Source organism: Chamaea fasciata, unplaced genomic scaffold (assembly GCF_029207755.1).
Source record: "Chamaea fasciata isolate MVZ Bird 193981 ecotype frontalis unplaced genomic scaffold, bChaFas1.0.hap1 SCAF_15, whole genome shotgun sequence".
Taxonomy (NCBI): Eukaryota; Metazoa; Chordata; class Aves; order Passeriformes; family Sylviidae; genus Chamaea; species Chamaea fasciata.
In genome coordinates, this window is record NW_027094100.1 from 12,725,714 (window position 1) to 12,746,574 (window position 20,861).

The 20,861-nt window shown below is 62.1% G+C and overlaps 1 protein-coding gene across 2 annotated transcripts; it reads left to right on the forward strand.

Annotated features, from left to right (window-relative positions):
- Positions 1-4,908: 4,908 nt before the first annotated feature.
- On the forward strand, positions 4,909-20,047 carry CPLX2 (complexin 2). Of its 2 annotated transcripts, XM_066197185.1 has the most exons (5): positions 4,909-4,998; positions 9,542-9,639; positions 18,185-18,292; positions 18,755-18,930; positions 19,102-20,047. In XM_066197185.1, exons 3-5 carry the CDS (start codon positions 18,262-18,264, stop codon positions 19,297-19,299), a joined length of 405 nt encoding a protein of 134 aa, XP_066053282.1. In that variant the 5' UTR covers positions 4,909-4,998; positions 9,542-9,639; positions 18,185-18,261; the 3' UTR covers positions 19,300-20,047. The 2 variants fall into 2 exon arrangements, with proteins under 2 accessions (XP_066053282.1, XP_066053283.1); XM_066197186.1 differs by lacking the exons at positions 4,909-4,998; positions 9,542-9,639 and adding an exon at positions 16,016-16,100.
- The last annotated feature ends 814 nt before the right edge of the window (positions 20,048-20,861 follow it).

Genomic DNA, 20,861 nt, shown 5'->3' on the forward strand with positions numbered 1-20,861 from the left:
GAGAGAAATCTCTTCAACGCTCCTGCTGCCAGGGAAGTTGTTAGATGACTTTTGCCGGCGGTTTTCCAGATGAAAGGAGGTGAAAATCACCTCCATTAGTTGGCAGAGGCAGGTGGGAGGATCTGCGGAGAGAGCACCTCGGGGCTGACAGTGCAGATCCCAACCCTCTGCCCTGAAAGCCCCTCAGGCATGGGGTGGCAGTCTGGCGGACTTGGGATGGTGCTGATGCTTTGGGAGTTTAGGGGTGACTGAGGGGGAGCAACCATTAGGGAGGACTCCAGCTGGTGACACCCCTGGGTCAGATCCGGTGCCCTTCTCTGTTTCCTGCCTCACCAGCACAGCAGGTCCCACCAGTGGCAGCTGCCCGCAAAATAAATCCACAGCCCCCCCTAAAATGATCCTCCAAGAGTGGACCTTAGCCACCACAAAACAGGTTATAACATCTTGAGGGGGGATTCCACCACCCAGATCCCCAGAACCAGGGGCCAGAGTCCTTGGGGGTGTTTTCCTATGAGTTCAATCATCTGTTGTGACTTTTGGGAAGGGACAGTGCAGTCTTCAGCGGCCACAGGAGGGGGCTGACTGCTCTGCTCCCCCATCCTGCTCCCCTTTGTGCTTTGAAACTGCTTTCCAAGGAGCTGCTTAGCATTCGGAGCAGGTGCCCACACTGTTTCAGGGCAAAAACTCCGGTTTGCCTTCAAAAACACATCAATCTTCTGCAGTCTGCCATGAAGGGCAGCTCCTGCCCTCCAAAACAGGACAGAAGGCACATGCAGACCTGGCTAGGCTTTCCCAAATGTATCTGGTGTAAAGGGTGCATGCTTCATCCCACAGCCCCTCACCCATCATCGCCCAGCACTGCAAGCCCCTGTGTTCAAAGGAAAAGGCATCAAAACCCCAGTCTCTTCCATTTCCTTTTGGGTTTTTTTCCCCCTTCTCCACTGAAGGAGTTGAGCTCCCAGTTACTGCCTGCACAGACAGAGAGGAGAAAATTTCCAGGAATTATTGCTCTCTCTGGGAAATTCATCACAGGGATCCAGGCAGCTGAGTTGATGCCAGGCACTTCCTGCCCAATTTTGGGACTGCGGGCAGGCTGTGTTCTGACTGCCCCCATCATCCACCAAGAACCAGCACCTTTTCCCAGTAAGTGCCACATGAGGGGTATAAGCTCACCTTCCTAAGGAGAATGGCTGATTTATCTGCATTCCCTTTCCTGACAGAGGCCCGGCTGTGGGCTCACCAGGCGGAGGAGGCAATACTGAAATAGCTTCTTTTCTTATACTTCACGTGGGGATTATTATGCCTCTCATGAGTCCCCCCTCTGCTGCCAGCATAGGAAAAAGCCCCGTGGTGCCACTATCAGCAGCACTGCCACCAGGCAAAATGGGACTGTGTCCCCTGGCACTGCAGCCATGCCCCTGGCACCATGGGCTTCTCTCTTCCACCCACACATGGTGGGAACATCCTCCCAGGCACCTGCAGTGGCACAGGCAGAGCTGTGGAGCTGAGCATCTCCTGCTGCACTGCACCTGCACAGCCACTGCTGGCTGCCATGAAGGGTGAAACATGTCCCTGCAGGGAGCAAATTCCCAGCACGCCACAAGCCCGTGGACCTTTGCTCCAAAATGTTTGCTCATGACTAATTACAGCTATCCCAGTGCCACCTGGGGACCAGTGGCTGCTGTCCCTGTGGCCTTGGCAGCCACCAGCTCACCAGGGCCCAGTGGTAAAGCCCCTAGCTGTGACAGCACTGCAGCTCCTGGGGACTCTTATCCTAAGAATGCAAAGGAGAAGTGGGTCCAACTCCAGCTCACCCGTGGCCATCTCCTCCTGGCAGCTCTGGGGAAGAGACAGAGCTGGTGGCTCCCATTAGTGAGGTGAGGGCTGGGGAGAAAAACGAGTACTGATCATCCCTGCGAGTCCAGCATGAGGCACGCACAGCCCACGGCCACGATCGATAGAGCCGGGGAGGCATTTGCTCCCACTGAGGTCTCTGGGTCCGTCTGGGGCTCCAGGAGGAAGCCTGTGCTGTGCCAGCATCCAGCATGGCCCCTGCACAGCTCCATCCTCCACAGAGCACCTCTGTCAAGCTCTCCAAGCCGGTATTTCCATCTGTAGGAAGCTCGAGGGTAGGGATGCTCACACGTGCATGGCAGGGGTGAGACGGCAAAGCAGCCATCCCACGGCTGCAGCCTCTCCATCCCTCAGTTTCCACACTGGTGGCATGGAGACAGCCCCAAGGATTCTCTGTCTGGCAGGGCTTCCTCTCTCAGAGCTCTGTGGGCTCCCATCTCAGCAGGGATGCTCTGTGCACACAGGCTCCCCTCGGAGCTACGTTCCTGTCCTGCTCCACATCCCCAGGGCTGACTGTCCTGGTGTTTCACGGGGCGCCCGGCCTCGGTGCAACCGGAGGAACGCGCTGAAAATCAGATTTCCTTCCCTCCAGAGGAGGATGTCGGCCGAGGATGAAGGCAGAACTACACTTCCCAGAGTGCTCCTGGCACTGCCGGGGGAAAGGCTGAGGGACCCAGACACCAGCTCCTCCCTGCTCCTATATTATTCTCCTTCTTGTTTATTTGTGGGTTTTCTGCACTTAACTGTCTGCCTCATCCACGTAATTGGGGGATTATTGCCGCTACCTGCCCGCCCGCCAGAGCCCAACTCATTACCGAGGCTTATTTATTAGCAGCGAGGCAGCAGGAACGCACCCTGCGGCTCCCTCCTCTCCTCCTCTGGCACAGGCAGCTGGAGGCGATGGAGGAAATCGAGCAGGAACCGGGATGGGCCAGTGTCAGCGGCCACAATTTGGCCAGGGCCAGGTCAAAGCCAGCCCCTGCCATGCACGGAGGCATCTGCGGCGCCTGGCATCTGCCTGGGACACCGCTGCTCTTGGCAAAGCACAAAAGGAGGACCAAAAGCCTGGCTGCTCTTTGAAAGTGTTCCCTGAACTCGGGAAAGGCCACTCGCACAGCGCTGTCCTTCCTCTCGCAGCAAGGGACCGCTCTGCTCGGCGCGGTGGCAGCTGAGTGACAGCCGTGTGGCAGGCAGGGCGATGGCATCGGCTCACGATGGGGAAGCCCACGGCAGGGAGGCGAAGAGGCCGCTGCCCCCTGAGCCCCAGGAGGAGCCAGCAGAGCCCCACAGCTCCTCTCCAAACCGCTGCTCCCATTTCCAGGCGGGAGAATCTAGGGGAAAAAAAATGTGGGACAGCAGGAGAGAGCTGCATATCGAGCGCTTTGATAAATAAAACATGTCGTGAAGGCAATCAGAGCTGCCCACTTGGCTGCAGCAGCTCTGTCTGCGGCGGCTGCATGGGGGGAATTCACAAGCGGTGCCACCCCAGCCGTCAGGCCGCCAGCCCCGGCGCTGCTCCTCTGCTCGCATCCAAGTTTTGCAGCCTCAGCACCGAGGGGGATTGATTTATTCATCAGCCTCTCCATCCCGCAGCAGCCCTGCAAGAAGGAGTGGTGCAGTGAGCTGCTGCGTGATGTGACGAGCAGCACGGCGGGAGCAGGGAGGGATAACCGGAGGTGGCTCGGGGATGACCCGCATCTGACCCTGCCGTGATGCCTGACGGTGGAGGAAGGATTCCCCAGGGTGGGAGATGAGAGCAGCAAACTCCCCTGGGGCCATGGTGCTGAGCCCTCCTCAGGCACTAAGACACAGCTATCTTTGCACCCCCTTTTCAGGAGGGAGAGACAGGACCCCCCTGTTCCGAGAGCAATCAGAGATCCCAATGGCCAAACAGATTGCAAAGACAAGTTACAATGCAAGGAGCCCACCCCAGAAAGCACCGAACCCAGAGCATCTGCAGGGCTTGGTGGGAGCTGTTCTGAGCACCCACAAACCCAAAACAAAACCTAGGGGGGGAAAGAGCCTCACCTGCCTGCCAGGAACACAAGTACAGCAGCCTGTGGAGAGGGACTGGACAGGGGGAGGATGGGTTCCAGCCCCTCAGGCCAGTGGGGATCTTGCAGTCCTCTCGGCCACACTCAGCACCGATCTGTGAACCAGGGTTTGACTTCTTAAAACGTCTGTGGACAAGTACTTGTTCTTCTCACAATCCCTCCTTCTGCTGTTCCCTACTCCATGCAGCAGCACATCGCCAGCCTGCCCACATCCCCATCCCAGAGCTCTACAGCTCCCAGAGCAGCCCCTGCTCCAGCCTCTCCACCTCCTCTGCTCCTCCCTGGCTTTTCTGTGAGCCCTGCAGGCTCCAGCGGGCTCATGGCTCTTCATCACCCCCATCCTCAGGACATCCTGCAAGAGAACCTGGGCAAAGGCTTTGTGCAACAGGGATCTCTGATCTGGGAGCACTGCTGGCACCTGAGACACCCAGAGGTGCCCTGTCTAGAGACCCCTCCCCTGGAGGGGCTGGCAGTGCCATGGGAGGGGAATCACCAACTCAGGGGGGCAGAGAAGCACCGGGTCCTATGGAGAGAGAGCAAGTATTAGAAGGAATTGCTGGGTGGGGGAAACTGGCAGGTCCAGGGGGTCCAGAGGGATGGCCAGGGAGTGGGGGGAACTGCTGGGTACTGGAGAAACGGGAGGCCAAGAAATGGGGTACTGGGAGACGTGGCCACGTACTGGGGGTGGCTGTTCTGGCACTGGAGGTGCAGCTGTGGGCACAAAGGGGTACTGGGAGGGACGCTACAACTGGGGGTGATGCGGGGTGAGGGGGGGGCATAGCTGGGTTACAGGAGGCGAGTGGTTGAACAGCGGGGGGGGGCATCTCGGTACCGGAGGAGCAATTACCGGGTGCCGGAGGGAACCCGCCCGGTACCGGGGCGGGAGGCCGGGCCGGGGGCTGCCGCCCGGGGCGCGGGGCGGTCCGGAGGCGGGCACGGAGGCGGCCCCGCCCGGGAGGCCGTGCGGCGGAGGGGGAGCCAGCACCGGGCCCCCCCTGTACCGCTACGGCTCCCGCCTCCCTTCCGGCGGCGGCTCCTTCTCTGCGCCGGGGGCGGACGGGGCGCACCGGAGCCGCGCCGAGCCAGCCAGGTGGGTGCGGGACCGGGCCGGGCCGGGCCGGGCCCGCCGTGCCGCAGAGCCCGGGGGGGCCGGGCACGGGCGCGGGGATCGGCCCGCCGAACCTCCCGGGGCCTCCGGCTTATATAACGGGGCGGCGGCCGCGGAGCGGCGGGATGCGGCATGCGGGGAGGGATGCGGGAAAGGATGCAGGTGATGCGGGATGCGGGGAAGGATGCAGGTGATGCGGGGTGCGGGTGCAAGATGCAGAGCTGAGCGACGCGCCCCCGGGCTGCCCACCCGCAGGTCTGGGGAGGGGGGACACGCCGATGTGCAGGGGATGGCAGGAGAAGGGCTGTCACCGCCGGACCGGGCTTTGGATACCCCCTCCAGCCCCTCCGTGCCCGGCCATCCCCTGCGGGGGGGGCTCCGCAGCGCGTGGCTGTGGGCAGGGAGAGGATGCGACCCGATCCCGCCATCACCCCCTGCCTGCAGCCGGGAGGCTCCGTGCACCTTTCTGCTGTGGGGACCTGCCGGGCTCTTCCCATGCCTCCCCACCAGTGGCTCCCTCCTCCACCCTGCTCTCCACGGCTAAGTCCAGCCACTGGTGGAGCATCCCAGCTCCACCGTTCCCAGTCCCCTGCGTTTCAACCCCTCTCCACTCTGCGCTGTCCCTACAAGGCGCCTCCTAAGCCCCGTGCTCCAGCCGCTCTCCCCGCCGTGCCCCCAGCGGGGGCAGCACACGGGCAGGTGGCTGCGGTGATCCAGGCCTGGGCAGCACGCGGTGGCAGTGCCACCCGCATGGCACGAGCGTGACCGGGCAGCCACAGCCCGGGGCTGGCAGGGCGGTGAGTCAGAGCAGAGGAGCAGGGCTGGCACCGTCGCTCAGAACAGGGATCAGGGCTTCTCTCTGCATCCAGCCAGGCTCCGTGGTGGTGGTGGCAGCTCCTGGCCAGAGCTGGTGAAGGAACCGGAGTGATTGGAGCCAAGCTGAGGTGCTGGGTTTGGCAAATAGAGGATGAGGAAGGATGGGCTGGGCTCAGGGCACAGAGAAGTGTCCTCCCTGCCAAACCTGCCCTGGTGCCTCTGAGGCTGCAGGACCCCAAGGGTTGCCAGGACAGACTCCAGTATGGAAACAAAGGAGCTCAGTCCCTATCCAGTAGCAGTGCTTACAGTGTCTGACCCTCACCCTCTTGGGGAAACTGGAGATGGCTCAGCTGAGACAAACTGGCACAGAAAAATGTCTCAAAGTCTCTCTTGGCTGTGGGCCAAGTGTTTGTTTCTTCGATTGCCTTGTGTGATGACATTAGTATTGAAATGACCCCGAGAAGACAGAGCTCGGAACACCTCACAGCACTGGAGGATGATTGTGGTTCACACCTTGGCTCTTCCCTGGGTTTCTGCAGAGGCTGCTGCCAGGCACAGCCCGACAGGCCCTTATCAGGAGCCAAGGGGAGCTGTGTTGAGTTGCCCAGCCTGATTTATGCTCTGGAGAAGAGGAGTCCCAGCAGAGGTCCTGTCCTGTGGAAAAACCCTCTGGAGAAGAGGTGGTGATCACTGGCAGTGTGGCACATCTCCATTCCTACCCCTGGGCACCAATGTGCCTCCGTGGCCTGGAGCTCAGGAGGTCTGGTAGGCAGGAGAGCATGGTCACTGCAGCCCAGGCTGCTGCTTCGCTCACTGGCACTGAGCCCAAGCCCTCGGGCATCACACACTTCCCCAACAGCCAGGGCTGGACCCAGAGGACCTTCCCTGTGGCCAGAGGATCTCTGCTCTCGCCCACAGCCTCTGTGTGTTCCTGTCCAGGCCTTCCCATTTGTTCTTATGCCAGCATCATCCTCGAGTTTAAATGATCCTTCTCCCTCCCCGGTGTTTATTCTCCGGGTGTATTTATAGAGAGCAATCAGGCCTGCTCAGCCAGGGTAAACAAGCTGTGCTCCTGCGGGCTGCTCTCGCGTGAGTGCTCTCTGCTCACTCGTCCCAGGAGCTTTCCCCTCTGCCTCTCCTGGTCCCACAGAACCTTCCCAGCTGCAGAGACCCAGATCTTCTGCCTTGTCCAGCTCTGGGCTCTCCAGGTTGTGCTTCCAGGCTCACTATGTCACCCAGGGCCTTGCCAGGAGCCACTGTCGCCTTTGCCTTGTTGTTCTGCACCACAGGCCCCTGCTCCTCCTGCACACAGCCAGGCCAGCAGGTCCATCCCTCCCTAGGTGCTGTCACCAGCCCCTGCTGTGACACTCACCAGAGGCTCAGAAACATTGTTTGTCTCAGTCAAATCCCAGAGCCCCACAATGGTGCGACCCAGACCTGCCCCAGTCTGAGGCAAGAGGAATTGTGCAAGAGGTATTGAGATGTTGGAGGCTGAGGATCTGCTTTTGGAAGGCAAGGCAGGGTGGCTCAGGGACAGACCTCAACTGGGCAATGCCTCTGGGGGCTGCCTGGTGTGGCAGGGCACCCTGAGTCCTCTGCATCCCTGCATGAGAGCCAGGACAGCCAGCACAGACTTTCCCCAGACATTGTGACTCTAAACCTTCCTTCTCATCTGCTGCCCAGGCAGGAAACTGGTGCCAGACCCAAGGCAGGTCCCAGGAGCATCTCCCTTAGGCAGGGGAAGTGCTTTGAGATGTGCCCTGAGTTTCTCAGCCCGTGCACCTCACTGCTCACCCTCCTCCTTCCCCACCCCTCCTCCTCTCAGACACTCGGACAAGCTCAGCTATTCAAGCAGGGTGCTGAGAGCTGGATGTGCCAAAGCAGAAGAGCTGTGGACTCACTAATGTCTCATCTCGAGCACTAAGTTTTCCCTGGATACTGTGTCTTGTGTCCAAACTGGATGAAAACATTTCTGCCAGCACCTGGGGGCACTGCTGTCTCTGGAGCTGGGGGTGTTCTGGCACCATCACCCTGCTCTGCTGTTCCCTGTCCTCTGCTTTGGCTGTGGTTGATGTCTGGCTGCCTGGACAGACAGACAGACAGACTGAGCTAGTGCAGCTGTCCAGGTGAGATGCATCTTCATGGTACTGGCAGGCTCTGCTTATTGCAAAGGAGATTAAAAAAACTCTTTGGTCTGGCTGAAATAAAAAACACCCTGCAGGGACTGGAGCAGCACCCCTCAGAACCCTCTGCATTCTCTCAGGTAGCTGGGCAGGGTGTTCCTGCTCTTCCCACCCTCTGGGGTTTCAGCTAATAAGTATCTGCTGATCTGCACCCCAGGGCATGGCCAGCAGAGCCAAACTGATTCTGTCCCAGCCCAGCTGTCTCCCTGGCGCGGCGCTGTCTGGAAACCAGACGCCCCCAGGAGCACATCCCTGCAGCTCTCTGCAGCCCATCTCACCCTGCTCCAGAGCCTTCCCACATCCCAAAGGAGGCAGTGGTTGTCCCCAGCAAAGGTCACCTTCACACTGCTGCTGAGTCCTTTCCAGGCTGAGCTTTTTTTGCGCTGCATTTCCCAGGGCACCAGTCACTATTCTGGGGTCCCCTCGGGGGTCCAACTGGGGTCCCTTTGCCTCTTTCCATAGCCAGCCTCCCCAAACCCTGTTCCCAGGGGCTCTCAGTGTCTCCTGCTCCCAGGATTGGAATGAGGCATCCCTGCTCTGTAAAGCTTTTAAAAATGCAGGCTCCGTCCATCCCAGCCCCTGCTCCTCCAAAGCGTCGGTGTTTGCCTGTGTTTCCCCTGGCTCCCCTGGGTCATACATTTATCTCCAATTTGCCAAAGCCTCCCTCCTTCCCCAGAGTGGAGGAAAAGCCTTTGCTTGAAGTCAGGATGAATTTGTAACTTCCCTGGGAACCTTGAGTTGCAGAGGAGAAATCACGCTCAGACACGTCACAGTGACATGAGCCACACCACAGGGACAGCACACCCCAGAAACTGCCAGCATGGCACCCAGAATTCTGGTACCCAGGTCCCTGCACAGCCCCTGCCCAGGCCAGCATCCGCCTGCATCTCCCCAAGCATCACAGGGGGATTTCAAGGACATTTGAGGAAGTGATGAGATCCCCAGACAGAAGTTTTCTGAGGTCCAGCAGGAGGGGGGAGCCCAAAGTGGCATCAGGCTTCCTCCAGTTGCTGAGTCTGAGCAAAGACTTTTGTTTGGTGGCTTGTTTTAACTTGCCATTATGTTCTCTAAAGAAGAAATTCATCATGTGCAAGCTAAGGAAGGCAGAGTTAATGTGAAATTTTAAAACCCTTTAAGAGTTGAGAGCCCTCTAAATTTTTAATGAAGGCATCCGAACTGCCAGGTACCTGCAGAGATGGCCAGGAGCCCTCTGCCAGCAGCAGAGTGGGTACCCCTGGTCCAGGAGAGAACCAAAGACTCTGATGAGCTGCCACGTCCTGCAGCCTGTCACCCTCTGCACACCCTGCTGGGCTCCCACCTGCAGGGAGATGGTGGCTTTTGGCAGCAGGTTGCTCCCATCCTTGGATATCGGGATGCAGGGACTACACAGGTCCACCCAGGTGAAGGAGAGGACAGCAAGCTCTGGTGTGCTCCGTCTGTTGCCCATCAATCTGTCTGTTGTCTATGCCACCTGGTCCTGTGGCCCCTCCAAGGCACTCATCCTCTCGCTGTTGGTGTCTCTCCAGGCCCTGCTCTCCCTGCGATGCCCAGCCACCCCCACGAGGCCCTGGTTCCCCTGCGTTAGGCGCTGAAGCAGCAGACTCCTGGTGCTGTACACACCAAGGTAGGCAGCGCTGTGGCTCTGGGGGGGTCGGGGGCCATTTCACTCCCTGTAGTATAGGGGGCACAGCACAGCCACGGGATGGATGGGGAGGCTCAGAGGTACCACCTGGGGCTGCCTCAGTGGAGCCAGTCAGGTCACCCAGGATGGGGGGGTCTTATCTTGGTGACACTTTGATGCAGGGCAAAAAGCACCTGAAGCAGCTCAGGACCAGGCAGAGGCCACAGGAGTGAGGACCAGCTCAGGCTCTTGGCAGATGCTGGGCACAGTCCCACCTGGAGGCCATGGCAAGTGGTGGTGACTGTGGAGGTGGCACAGGGCCAGGGTTTTATTTTTTTTCTTTCCTCAGCTTTTTTTTTTTTTTTTTTTCCCGTTTGAAAGCCCCCAGATGGGAAAGGTACGAGCCAAACCCCACTGACAGCCGCCAAGAATGAATTTTCTGGCCCAAGCCCCAGCAGCTCTTAGAGCAGCACGGTGCCTGTCCGGCGTCACGTCTCAGCAGAAACCCTGAGCACAGACAGGCTGGGGGAAATGTGGGGTGGGCAGCAAGCCCCACACCCATCCCAGCTACTCCTTGGAGGTCCCCTCCCCACCTCCCCAGCCAGGGCAGCTCAGGCTCATCCTGTTCCCACTGAGCTGCAGCTTGGCCAGAGCCCAGGCACCCAGATGTCTCTCCCCACGCTGCCATGGAGCCCCCCACCATGCAGCCATCTGCTGCCATCAAGGACAGGGTGTCCCTGGTGCTGCCCCCCTGGTGTCCCCTCTGTTGCCCAGGCCATGGGGCATCTGGGCTCCCAGAGCCCACCTCTCAGGGGTACAATGAGCCCTTCCCCCACAAAAGGCAGATGCTCTCCCAGAGCCAGGCCGGCAGTTGGGGTCAAGCATCCCTGCTCCACACTTCCTCCCACTCCCCAGCACTGGTGGTACAGAGAGGGGTGAAAGCATCCCAGTCTCTGTTCTCAGCTCATGTGCCCCAAAGAGCTTACAGGATCTTTGCAAAACCAACACTCTGTCAGCATGGGGCTGAAAGTCAGGGGAGCAGTGCCAAGGGTCTCATTTTTTCGGGTGTTTTGGCTGGAGAGGGAGCAGGTGGGGGCTGCCATTGCTCTGCCATGACCTGGATGCTCAGCCTTGAGCCAATCATGCCCTTTTGTCCTTCACGTCCCTTTTCTGTCAGTGAAATGAGGGTTGGGTATAAGCACTTTGAGGCTTTCTGTGGGGAGTGGGTGCCCAAATCCCATCATGACACAGAGCCAAGAGATGATCCATGTGCATCCACTACCCACACAGTCCTGACCACCTCAGTCACTGGTGCCTGCACAGGCCCCATCAGTGTGGCAAGGATGAAAATCAGTGTGTGCACGGGGTGGGGCGATGAGGAGGCAGCACAGGGGCTCAGGGGGCTTTTCTCTGCTTTCCAAGCTGTGTGTGGTGTGCTGCACCCAGCTCGGCTCCGCACCAGCCCTGCAGAGCTGCGCGGGTGTGCGTGCCTGCCATAAATATTGATGGGGTGGACTCGGTGTGCCCTTGTAGAGGAGATGGGGCTGTAAAGGCTGTACCTGCTGTGTGGGCAGGGCAGCACAGCCTAGGTGAGAGCACCAAGGCTGAACACAGTGTCTATTCCACAGGGAGGTGGGATCCATCCTATACAGGATAGGGGGTTGGAAGCAGCCGGGTGAGTAAGCCCAGGGGTCGTAAACCTGTTTGGGGAACTAGCCAGACCTGCAGTGAGCCTAAATCTTGTGGCTGAGTCTGCAGCCTGTCCCCGCACAGCCACACCAGGATAAACAGCGAGGGGCTGCAGTGCCTCTGTTTAATAATGCATTGCACAGAGACACCGGACGCACACTGGGAGTCAGGAGCTGCGGGGATGAGGAGTCACCACTGCAGCACTTGAGTGGCAGGGTCCATCCCAGCAGGGTCCCCCTAGCACTCACAGGTCCATCCCGGCATACGCCAGCGCTCATGGGATGTGGACTCCTTGGGGTTCTGGGCAGCTCTGAGGTTGGGGCTGGGTGTGCAGAGCTGCACATCACAGGGCACAGAGCAGTGGTGGCAAAGCCAAGGTTCTTGGTCACACCATGGCTGACATCCCAGCCGCTCTGGAGTCTTCTTAGCTGGAGCCTGGAGCTGAGTCCCTGTCCCCTTGGGAGGTCTCGCTGGGAGATCCAGCCTCTGCATCACTCTGTGGCACAGATGTAGGTGTAGATGATCATTTCGGGGAGCTCTGGAGGGCTGAGCAGCACGGGGAGCACCCCTCTCTCTCTCTGGTATCCTCCTGGGACACCGCCCTGCTGGGAGCAGCTGGAAGCCGTGGGCTCAGTCTCCTCACCCCATCCCTCCGTCAGCCGCAGCCTCCCCGGCTCGCACGCTGCTGCCGCGCCTGGGACGAGCAGGTGCGTGATGGGGCCCCGCAGGCGCCACTCACAGCCGGCTCCTGTTCGGCCCCCCCGGGGACAGCCCTCCTTGCATGCAATTCCACGATCCGGCCCCACCGACCATCTGCTGTGGCACCTCCCTGCCACCCACTCCCCAGCCCACGCTGTGCCCCTCGGCACGGAGCAGGGCAGGGATGAGCTGGGGGCGCCCAATGCACCCCGTGTCCAACGAGTAGAGGGCAGACGGCTCAGCCAGAGTGACAGTGACGGGGCTGTGGTAGCAATGCAGATGGGTATTAATGCAGATGGACCTGTGTGGTGATGCAGGAGAGCAGCAACAGCCGCGGTGTCGGCCCGGAGCCCCTCTGGCTGCAGGGGTGCACAGGGTGGGCAGCAAGATCCCGCCCTCCCCAAGCCAGTCAGCAAAGCCCAGAGCCAAGGAGACCCTCAGGGCTTGGGGCTAGCAGAATTTGCCCCATAAGGGTGGGTTTTGCCCATTTGCTCTGTCCCTCTCTGGTGAGCTCAGGGGGCCCTGCCACGGTGCTGCTCCCACAGCTGGAGCATCAGGGTGGGGCTGGGGTCAGGCTGTGGCATGAGCCCACCTCCCTCCCCACCAGTCCCAAGGCTGCTGGTGAGTGCTGAGCAGACAGTGAGACCACATTCACACCCCGTGTCTTTGACATGGGTGTGATAATGGGTGAGTGGGTGCTGGGGTGTCCCCCACGTGTGCTGGAGGGTCTGTGACTTGCTGCAGGGGCAGAGCGGTGGCCCCGGCATCCCCAGGGACTGGACGTGGGTGGTTCTGAGCATCACAGACTCGCCTCGCCCTGAGCACAGGGTGAGGGAGTGACCCCGGGTCGCCCCTGTCCCTGAGCAGTCTGTGCTCAGCCACTGAGCTGGAGGGGCTGTCTCCAGACTGATTCCACAGCACGGCTGGTGCCTGTCCCTGTCCCTGCCCCCGCCGGGTGCCAGCCCCAAGGGACCAGAGCTGCTCTTCAGAGGCTGCAGCTGCTGCATGTTTCGTGCTGCCTCTTCCTCTTCTCCCCGCTGCTGTTTTTGTTTTGTTTAAGAGGCTGGGTTACGAATTTTAAACAGGCTCCTGAAAAACCCAATTACCTCCAGAAGACAACCTGATAAAAGCTGCCTAAGTGGCACTGTGGAAATCGCCTTGTGCAGCAGCTGAGGGAAAACCAACATAACAAAGCCTTTGGAAATGGAGTTAACCGCTTTTAATCCCTCGGTGCAATGAGAAGGACCAATAATTATTTTCTGCAAAGATGTTGGGGGCCGGATAATAGTTAAATAACTGCCCCGTGCTAATGGGTGACAGCAGGCTAGGCTGCCAGTGCCGCAGGGATGGGTGCAGGTATTCCCTCTGCCTGGGAGCTTTGCAAGGGCCCGCAGAGGCTGTGACCTTGCCGGGTCCTCGTCTGGCCGTCAGGGGACAATGGGGATGATGCCAGCAGGCAGGTGCCACTGTGGCGTTGCTGACAGCAGATGCTGTGGTCGATGTGGTGGCACCAGCCGTCCCCATTCCCTCCCTGGGCGCCAGCGTGGAGGGGAACACGGGTCTGCTGGGGCCCTGGCACCTGTGCTAACTCCACGGAGGCGACTTGCAGGGCTTGGCGGTGCTGAGGGCTTCCTCCTCCATTTGGCTACGGTGCTGCTATCCCAGTCCCTCACACCTCTCCACATCCCTTCCCTTCCTGCCTCCCCCAGCAGCTCCAGGCAGCCACCCAGCAGGTGACACTGCCCAGGATGATGCCAAGGAACAGCTGGGCCTAAAGGAGCACAAGCATCAGGAGCATCCCCCAAACACCAGCCAGAGCTAGCTCAGCTCTGGGACTGTGGGGGTCCCCTGGATCCATCTCTGTCCCAAGAGCAGGGGTGTGCAGGGCAGGAGGCAATGCCCAGGGCTGGTGACAAGCCCCTGGCTGCTCTTCCCATGGGATCCTGGTCAGCAGGGCAGAGTTGGGTGCCCGCCAGCCCGGCAGCTGTGGTTGCACTGCCGACACCGGCAGCTGGAGTGCTGGGGTGGGTGGCCTCAGCCCACAGGAGCCTCGTGCTTCCCGCAGCAGCAGGGATGGGGGCTGCTTCGCCCACCTCCCCCCGGCCACCCCACCTGGGGACAGTGCTTGGTGACAATGCTTCAGGCCACTGAGACCCAAGAAAGGCAAGCCCGACTTAGCACTGGGCGCTTGCACAAGGGATGTCCCTGCCAGTTTGGCCTCAGCTCATACTGGGAGCAGTCCTCTGGCACACTGGGCTCTACTGGAGGAGGATGTGCTTAATGAGCCGAGGCATCTCCAAAGATTGAAAGACTCAAGGACCCATCCCAGGAACAAAAGGAGGCGTTTGTCAGGCGCTGAGAGACGGGCTCGTTAATTCCTCCTGGCTGTCACACTTATCTGTAATGAATTTGTGCTCCGCTGTATTATTTTTAATACAATAGGAGCGGTGCCGCCCGCCCACCGCCCGGCTGCCGGGAGCACTGACGTCAACGCCCGGAGCAGGGCTGCCGCAGGACGGACGGACGGACAGACGGACGGGCCAAGCACAGGCCTGTCTTGCCGCCCACATGCCCGTCCCACCAGCTGCCAGCAGGCAGCGCGGGGCTGGGCACCAGGGCAGGAGGCTTTTTTACCTTGGAGGTGGAAAAAGGAGTTGGTGGTCAATGCCAGGCTGAGGGCTTGGGGCTGGTGGAGATGGGTTGTGCCAGGGGGTGTTTTTGGGAGCAGTGAGAGTGGGTGAACAAGAGGGACAAGTTGTGCTGTCCCTGTGCTGAGAGTTGTTCGTGGCAGCGACCGTGCGTTGAGGCAGGAGCTGGCAGCGGGTGCACACACACAGATCTGTCTGTGGAGGTGGCACTTGCAGGCCAGTTTTGGCCCCTCTGGCTGTGAGGTGTACCCCCACTACCGCCCCACATCCTGCATCACCCCCAGCCTTCCCACAGCAGCCTCATCAGCACCAGCAGCATCTTCGCAACCCACCCCAAGGGGCTTGTGGGGGCAGCTGCAGCCTGTCCCAGCTCCCTGCAGCCTCCCACGTTTAGGGGGGGACACCCCTGAAAGGACTCCGCACCCAGACCCTCTCCAGCACCCTTCCGGGGCCCCGCGGGCTGCTACTCCAGAGCCTATTAAACACCAGCTATCCCAAAGCCCGGCTCCAATCACCACTAATGTGATTGGCACAGGGCTCATCTTGTCCCTAAGATCCCAGGGCTGGATTAATTAGGAGGCACCGGCTGCCACTCTGAGGAGCAGACATCGTCCCTATGCATCGGGACAAGGGAGGGAGACCCGGGGAGCCTTGTCCTGCACTGCAGAGGAGGAACACAGGAGGAGCTGCTGGAGCCCATCTCCCTTCGGGCAGGTGCAGGGGGGCCAGGCAGGGTGGTGCGCCTCATTTCCTGCGCAGAAACCCTTCGTTGAACGGGTTTTTGAGCTCCGTGGGCATCATATCATCGATGCCACCGCAGACCCCCTCTGGCGTCCCCTCGCTGAGCACCCCACACCCGGCCTGGCAGCCCCGCGGGGGAAACAGCACCAAAAATCCAAAGCTGGGGCCCCCGAGCGGCAGTTCTTGGCGGAAGGGGGAGGGAGGGTGACATGATTTATCAGGGACTTTAATTAAGCTCCCGCAGCTGCCCCGCATCGCTGCAGAGGAGGCCGGGGTGCTACGGGTCGAGGGGTCGAGTGAGGGAGCCGAGGACTGCGGGACTGGAGGCACCTCCGGCTGATTAATGCCTCGTTTCGCCCGTTAATTGCCGCGGCGGTGAATCATTAACCCCGCGCAGGAGGCGCCTGCCCCGTTCCTCCGCTGCGGGAGCGCGGGGTGCTGTCCGAGGGGGCCCCGTCCGCAACCTGGGGAGCGGTGCGGGACTGCCGGGGACGTTTCCCCGGGGGTCTGGCGGCGTTTCCCGGGAGGGGTCCCGCATCCCGCCGCCCCCGCGGGGGCCGGTCCGCGCGGTGGCGGGGGGTGTCGCTCCGGGCGGGCCCACGCGTGCCGCCGGGGGCGGGAGGGGGCCGGGCCGCGGCGGGGCGGGGCGGGGCGGAGCGGCGGCAGCGGCGAGCGGCGGCGGAGCCGGTGAGTGCCGGTGCTGAAGGGACAGCGCCGCCGCTGCGGCACCGGGCGGCCCCGGGCGGCGGGCGGGGCCCCGCGCTGCAGACACGGGGATGGGGTGGGGGGCTGAGGGGTCCCCGCGGCACCGTGTCCCCTGCGCGACCCTCGCCCCCCGCGCGGTTCCCGCCTTCCCCGTGTCCCCGCGTTCCCCCTCGTCCTCGGTGTCCCCTGCGCCCCCGGTGCGTCTCCCCCGACCCGGGTTTCCCCCTTCGGCCTCCTTGTGTATGCGCCCCCCCCCCACCTCCCCCCACCGACGGCGGCGCGCCCCCCGAGTCCCGCACCCCGCTGCGGTCCCGGTGTCCCCCGCATGCCGGCTGTCCGCTACGTCCCGTGTCCCCGCCGTCCCCCGCCTTCCCGGCGCCCCCCCGTGTCTCCTGCGTCTCTGCAGCCCCTGTGGCCCCAGTATCCCGGTGCCTGCCGGTGTTTCCCCCGTTTTCTGTGTTCCCCCTGCGTCGCTCGTGCACCTCCCGGTGTCCCCCACGTACCCCGCTATCGCTACGAGCCCCCCCCCCCCCCCCCCCCGCCACGCGACCCCAGTGTTCCAGTGCTCCCTGTGTTCCTTGCACCTTGCCTACGGCCCCGGTGTCCCTGTGCTCTCCGGTGTTCCCCCGTCCCCGATGCCCCCCAAGCCCCCGCTGCGGTCCCAGGGCTCAGCACTGTACTGCCCGGAGGAGCCCCCCAACGTTGTCGCAGGGTGCCCCGGGGCTGGAAGCAGGAAACTTCCGGGGGTCGCAGCTCGTGCAGCCGCCGCAGCCCCCACGGGGTTCCGGGGAGCCGGGGTGGGGGTACCCGCGGGGCTGCGGCACCCACCGGGCACGTACACACACACACACACACACACACACACGCTGCAAACTGCACCCCCAGGCTCCGAGCACAGCCTGCAGCACCCCACTCACACAGGGCATGTGGGGGGCACGGGCACCCCCCTCACATACCCTCCGCCTGTAATCCCCCGCACGCACACACACACGGAGCACACAAGCAGCCTGCAACACCCCCACACGTACACACACGCGACAGAGTCTGCAAATTTGTGCGCACAGCCCCCCGTGCAGCCTACAAACCCACGGACCTGCACACACAACCCCCCTCACACTCACACTAACGCAGCCTGCAGCACCCCCCGAGTGTGCAAACACACGCACACCCGCAGCACAAACACCCAGCACCAGACGCAGCCCGCAAACCTGCGTGCACACACATCCGCAGAGCCCGCAGACCCCAAAACTCGCACACGCACACGCTCCAAGCTTGCAAACAGGCTGCAAACCCGCACATCACGGGGGCACACGCAGTGTGCAGCCCCACAAACTTATCCACACGCGTGTGTGCGCGCACCCCCCATGCAAACACAGCCTGCAGCCACCCGCAAACACACCTCTTGAGCAAACACAGCCTGCACACAGAGCTCACACACAGAGCGCTCCGTCCTGCACAGGCAGTGCCCCTGCACGGTGTCACCCACCCGCAGCACCCGCATGGATCACACACACAGTCACAGGCTGCTGCCTGCAACCCCTGCAGCCCCCAGGCACTGCCGCAACCTGCCAACAGCCTCTTCCCCATCCCTCTGCAGAGCACTCGCACTGCCGTAGACACACGCGCGCACACACAGCACCCCAGGTCCGGCTGCGCCACGCTGGGGCCCCCAGACAAGGTCTGTCCCCCCCTCCCACAAGGCAGGGGGCACACGGTGCATGGTGGCGTGGTGAGTCCCCATGCTACCAGCCCCCAGGCAGCACACTCATGCTCATGGTGCCACACCAAGGGCAGTGCTGAGGTGGAACATCCCTCTGGAGTCCCTGCCTTGGTGCCTCCACAGGTTCTTAAGGCCAGAAGGGATGTAAGGAGGGGGCTGAGGGGAGCAAGCACAATCACTCTCTGCCTGGAGACCCCAGAACCTCCCTCTGCCCATCCTGGAAGGCATTTGGGCTGAGGATGCAGAGGGTGCAAAGTGCATCCCCAGAGATCATTCAATCCCTCAGCCTGGGCAGTAGGGAGCCTTGGCATGATATCCCCAACTCTGTCCTTCTCTGCCTGCACAGGTGGCCCAGGTCAGCAAGCCCGGACAGCAGTGGATGAGCGCTGGGCACTGGCTTAGCCACACGCACACACCGGCACCATGGACTTCGTCATGAAGCAAGCGCTGGGAGGTGAGTGGGAGCTGTTCCCCCTCTGGGAGCAATGCTGGCCCAGCACCCCACCAGTAGTGCAGTGGGAGGGATATGGCAAGGGGATAGAGTCACACAGAGAGCCACCGGCAGTGGGGAGCTGCTGCTGGAGCCCTGCAGGTTTCCCATTTCCAGTGCCGTCAGCAGCTGGCTGGGGAATCCTGGCTCTTCTGCCACTAAGTGGGATTCCCCAGCGGGTCCCCTGGGTGCTGAAGAAAGAGCTGCTGGCATCTCCCCCAGCTGACACTGAACTAGAGCAGAACAGCCAGCCTGTGGCACTCCCCATCCCCACAGCCTCCCGTGCCCGTCTGCAGCCTGCTTTGGCACACGTGGCCCTGGGGATGTCCCAGGTCCTCCTTGCCCTCCCTGCCGCTGCAGCGGCTTTGGCAGCAGCACCAGGCTGCAGCACCCTTGGAGATCAACCAAGGGTCTTGTTATGTGCAGGGGCCACCAAGGACATGGGGAAGATGCTAGGGGGCGAGGAGGAGAAGGACCCCGACGCGCAGAAGAAGGAGGAGGAGAGGCAGGAGGCCTTGCGCCAGCAGGAGGAGGAGCGGAAAGCCAAGCACGCACGCATGGAAGCGGAGCGGGAGAAAGTCCGGCAGCAGATCCGTGACAAGGTGGGCACGCACCTCCCCTGGGCCCGCCCCTGCCCGTGGCAGCCGGGGTGGGGCTGGGACAGGGAGCCGGCACGGCCGGGAGGAGGGTGGCCCAAGTCGGTGGCGATGGGCACGGGGCACAGTGCAGGCAGTGCCCACTGCCTGCCCTGCTGAGCGCCTGTGTCCTCTCAGTACGGGCTGAAGAAGAAGGAGGAGAAGGAAGCAGAGGAGAAAGCTGCTCTGGAGCAGCCGTGTGAGGGCAGCCTGACACGCCCCAAGAAGGCGATCCCGGCAGGCTGTGGGGACGAGGAAGAGGAGGAGGAGGAGAGCATCCTGGACACCGTCCTCAAGTACCTGCCCGGCCCACTGCAAGATATGTTCAAGAAGTAACAGCACCGTCAACCCTGCCATAGGGTGCTGGGGCACGGGCGCCCTCTCTCCTACAACTCCTCCATCAGCTCCCTTGGCCCCGGAGAGGGGGTCCCCACACCCCCTCCCATCCCCTCCTGCCCTGTCCCCCAACCAGACCAAAAGCCCGCCCCGTCCCGTCCAGGCAGGGCCCCCCCCGCCACGCCAAAGGGGAGCAGCCCTGGCCGGACAGGGCGAACCGGGACCAAATGCACTGATGTAACCTCGCGGCAGGCTAGGGGCACCCAGGCCCTACCGGCCCCCCCGGGGTGGCTCCTCGTGCCCCCTGCCCTGCCCCTTCTGTTCTCCCAGGGGACCCCAGTAGGCCTCTGCTCGCCTGCCCTCGTCCCCAACACTGCCATCCCCCTGCCCCCCTCCCGCCCTGGGCCAAGCCCAAAGCACAAAGCCAGGCGCCCTGCCCGCAGCTCCCCCATCCCCGGTCGTCGGGCACGGGGGTCCCCCGGGGCTGCCCGGTGTGCCCCTGCATCGGGGGGTTGGAGGGGACCCCCCCCTCCCCGCATCTCTGGCCCCATAGTTAAAGCCATATCAGTTAGACTGCAATACTTCAGCACCGGGAGGAGCGGGCGCCGCGCTCCGCCGACCGTGTACAAAGGCACGCGCGGGGCAGGGGCCCCCCTGCCTCGTCCCCCCGTCCCCGCCGCTCGCTCGTCTGTGTCTTGGCCCCGCTGGCCCCCGTTCTCGCATTAGTGTCTCTGTGCCAGGGTGCGCCCCGTCGCTCCATGCGTCCTCGTGTCCGCTGCTCAGACTCCCACCCCCGAGTCCCCACTTGTCCCCCGGGGGCCACCCGCGGCGCCCCTCGCCGCGCTGCTGGGACCCCCACTCTGCCCCCTGCAATAAAGCCAGCGCGGGGCCGAGGGCTGTCGGGCCAGTCCCGGGCTGGGAGTACCCGGCTGCCCTCACCTGGCGCTGGACACATGGGTTCCCCCGGGCCTGGGAAGGGATCCCTGGGTACGTGCCCCGGGATGTCCCAGGAGCCGCTGCTTGCACCCCAACGGGGGGAGGCAGGGGCACACCCTCATCCCGGCCCGTCTCCTGCCGCACCGTGCTCCCCCCTCCCTGTGCTTCCTCAGCCACGGCCCCCAGCCGCTCACCAGGGCCCTCCCAGGAGGTGGCGGGCAGCTCGGGGCCCCACAGACATGCTGTGACCATCCTGCTCGAACTAGTCTTTGACGAACTAATAAAATAAAGGGATTTGTACATTGCTCCAGTCTCTTCTCATCTGTTGCTTTCCTGGGCCCCCATGTCAGCTCCCTCACCCCACCAGCCTCAGGGTTGAAATCTGGCAGCTCAAAACACATGGGCTGGCCCCCAGCCAGGCCTGTACAGGTGCAGGAAAAAGCCACATGTGGCTCCCAGAATCCTGCTCATTCCTGCTGCCTTCCTACTCCACAGGCATCTGTCCTCTCTGCGGTTGGGAACAAGACAAAAGGGATGTCCCACAGACAGAGCATGAGAGTTTCTCCCCCTTCCCCTTGGGGGACTTCCCTCACTGAATGACTGGGGTCCAAGTGCTGTTTCTGATG

Bases quoted from the DNA above. Each gene is read 5' to 3' on its own strand.
- CPLX2 (XM_066197185.1), top strand. From the start codon at position 18,262: ATGGACTTCGTCATGAAGCAAGCGCTGGGAG. The intron at 18,293-18,754 runs GTGAGTGGGAGC...TGTTATGTGCAG, and splicing joins CATGAAGCAAGCGCTGGGAG to GGGCCACCAAGGACATGGGG. The intron at 18,931-19,101 runs GTGGGCACGCAC...GTGTCCTCTCAG, and splicing joins GGCAGCAGATCCGTGACAAG to TACGGGCTGAAGAAGAAGGA.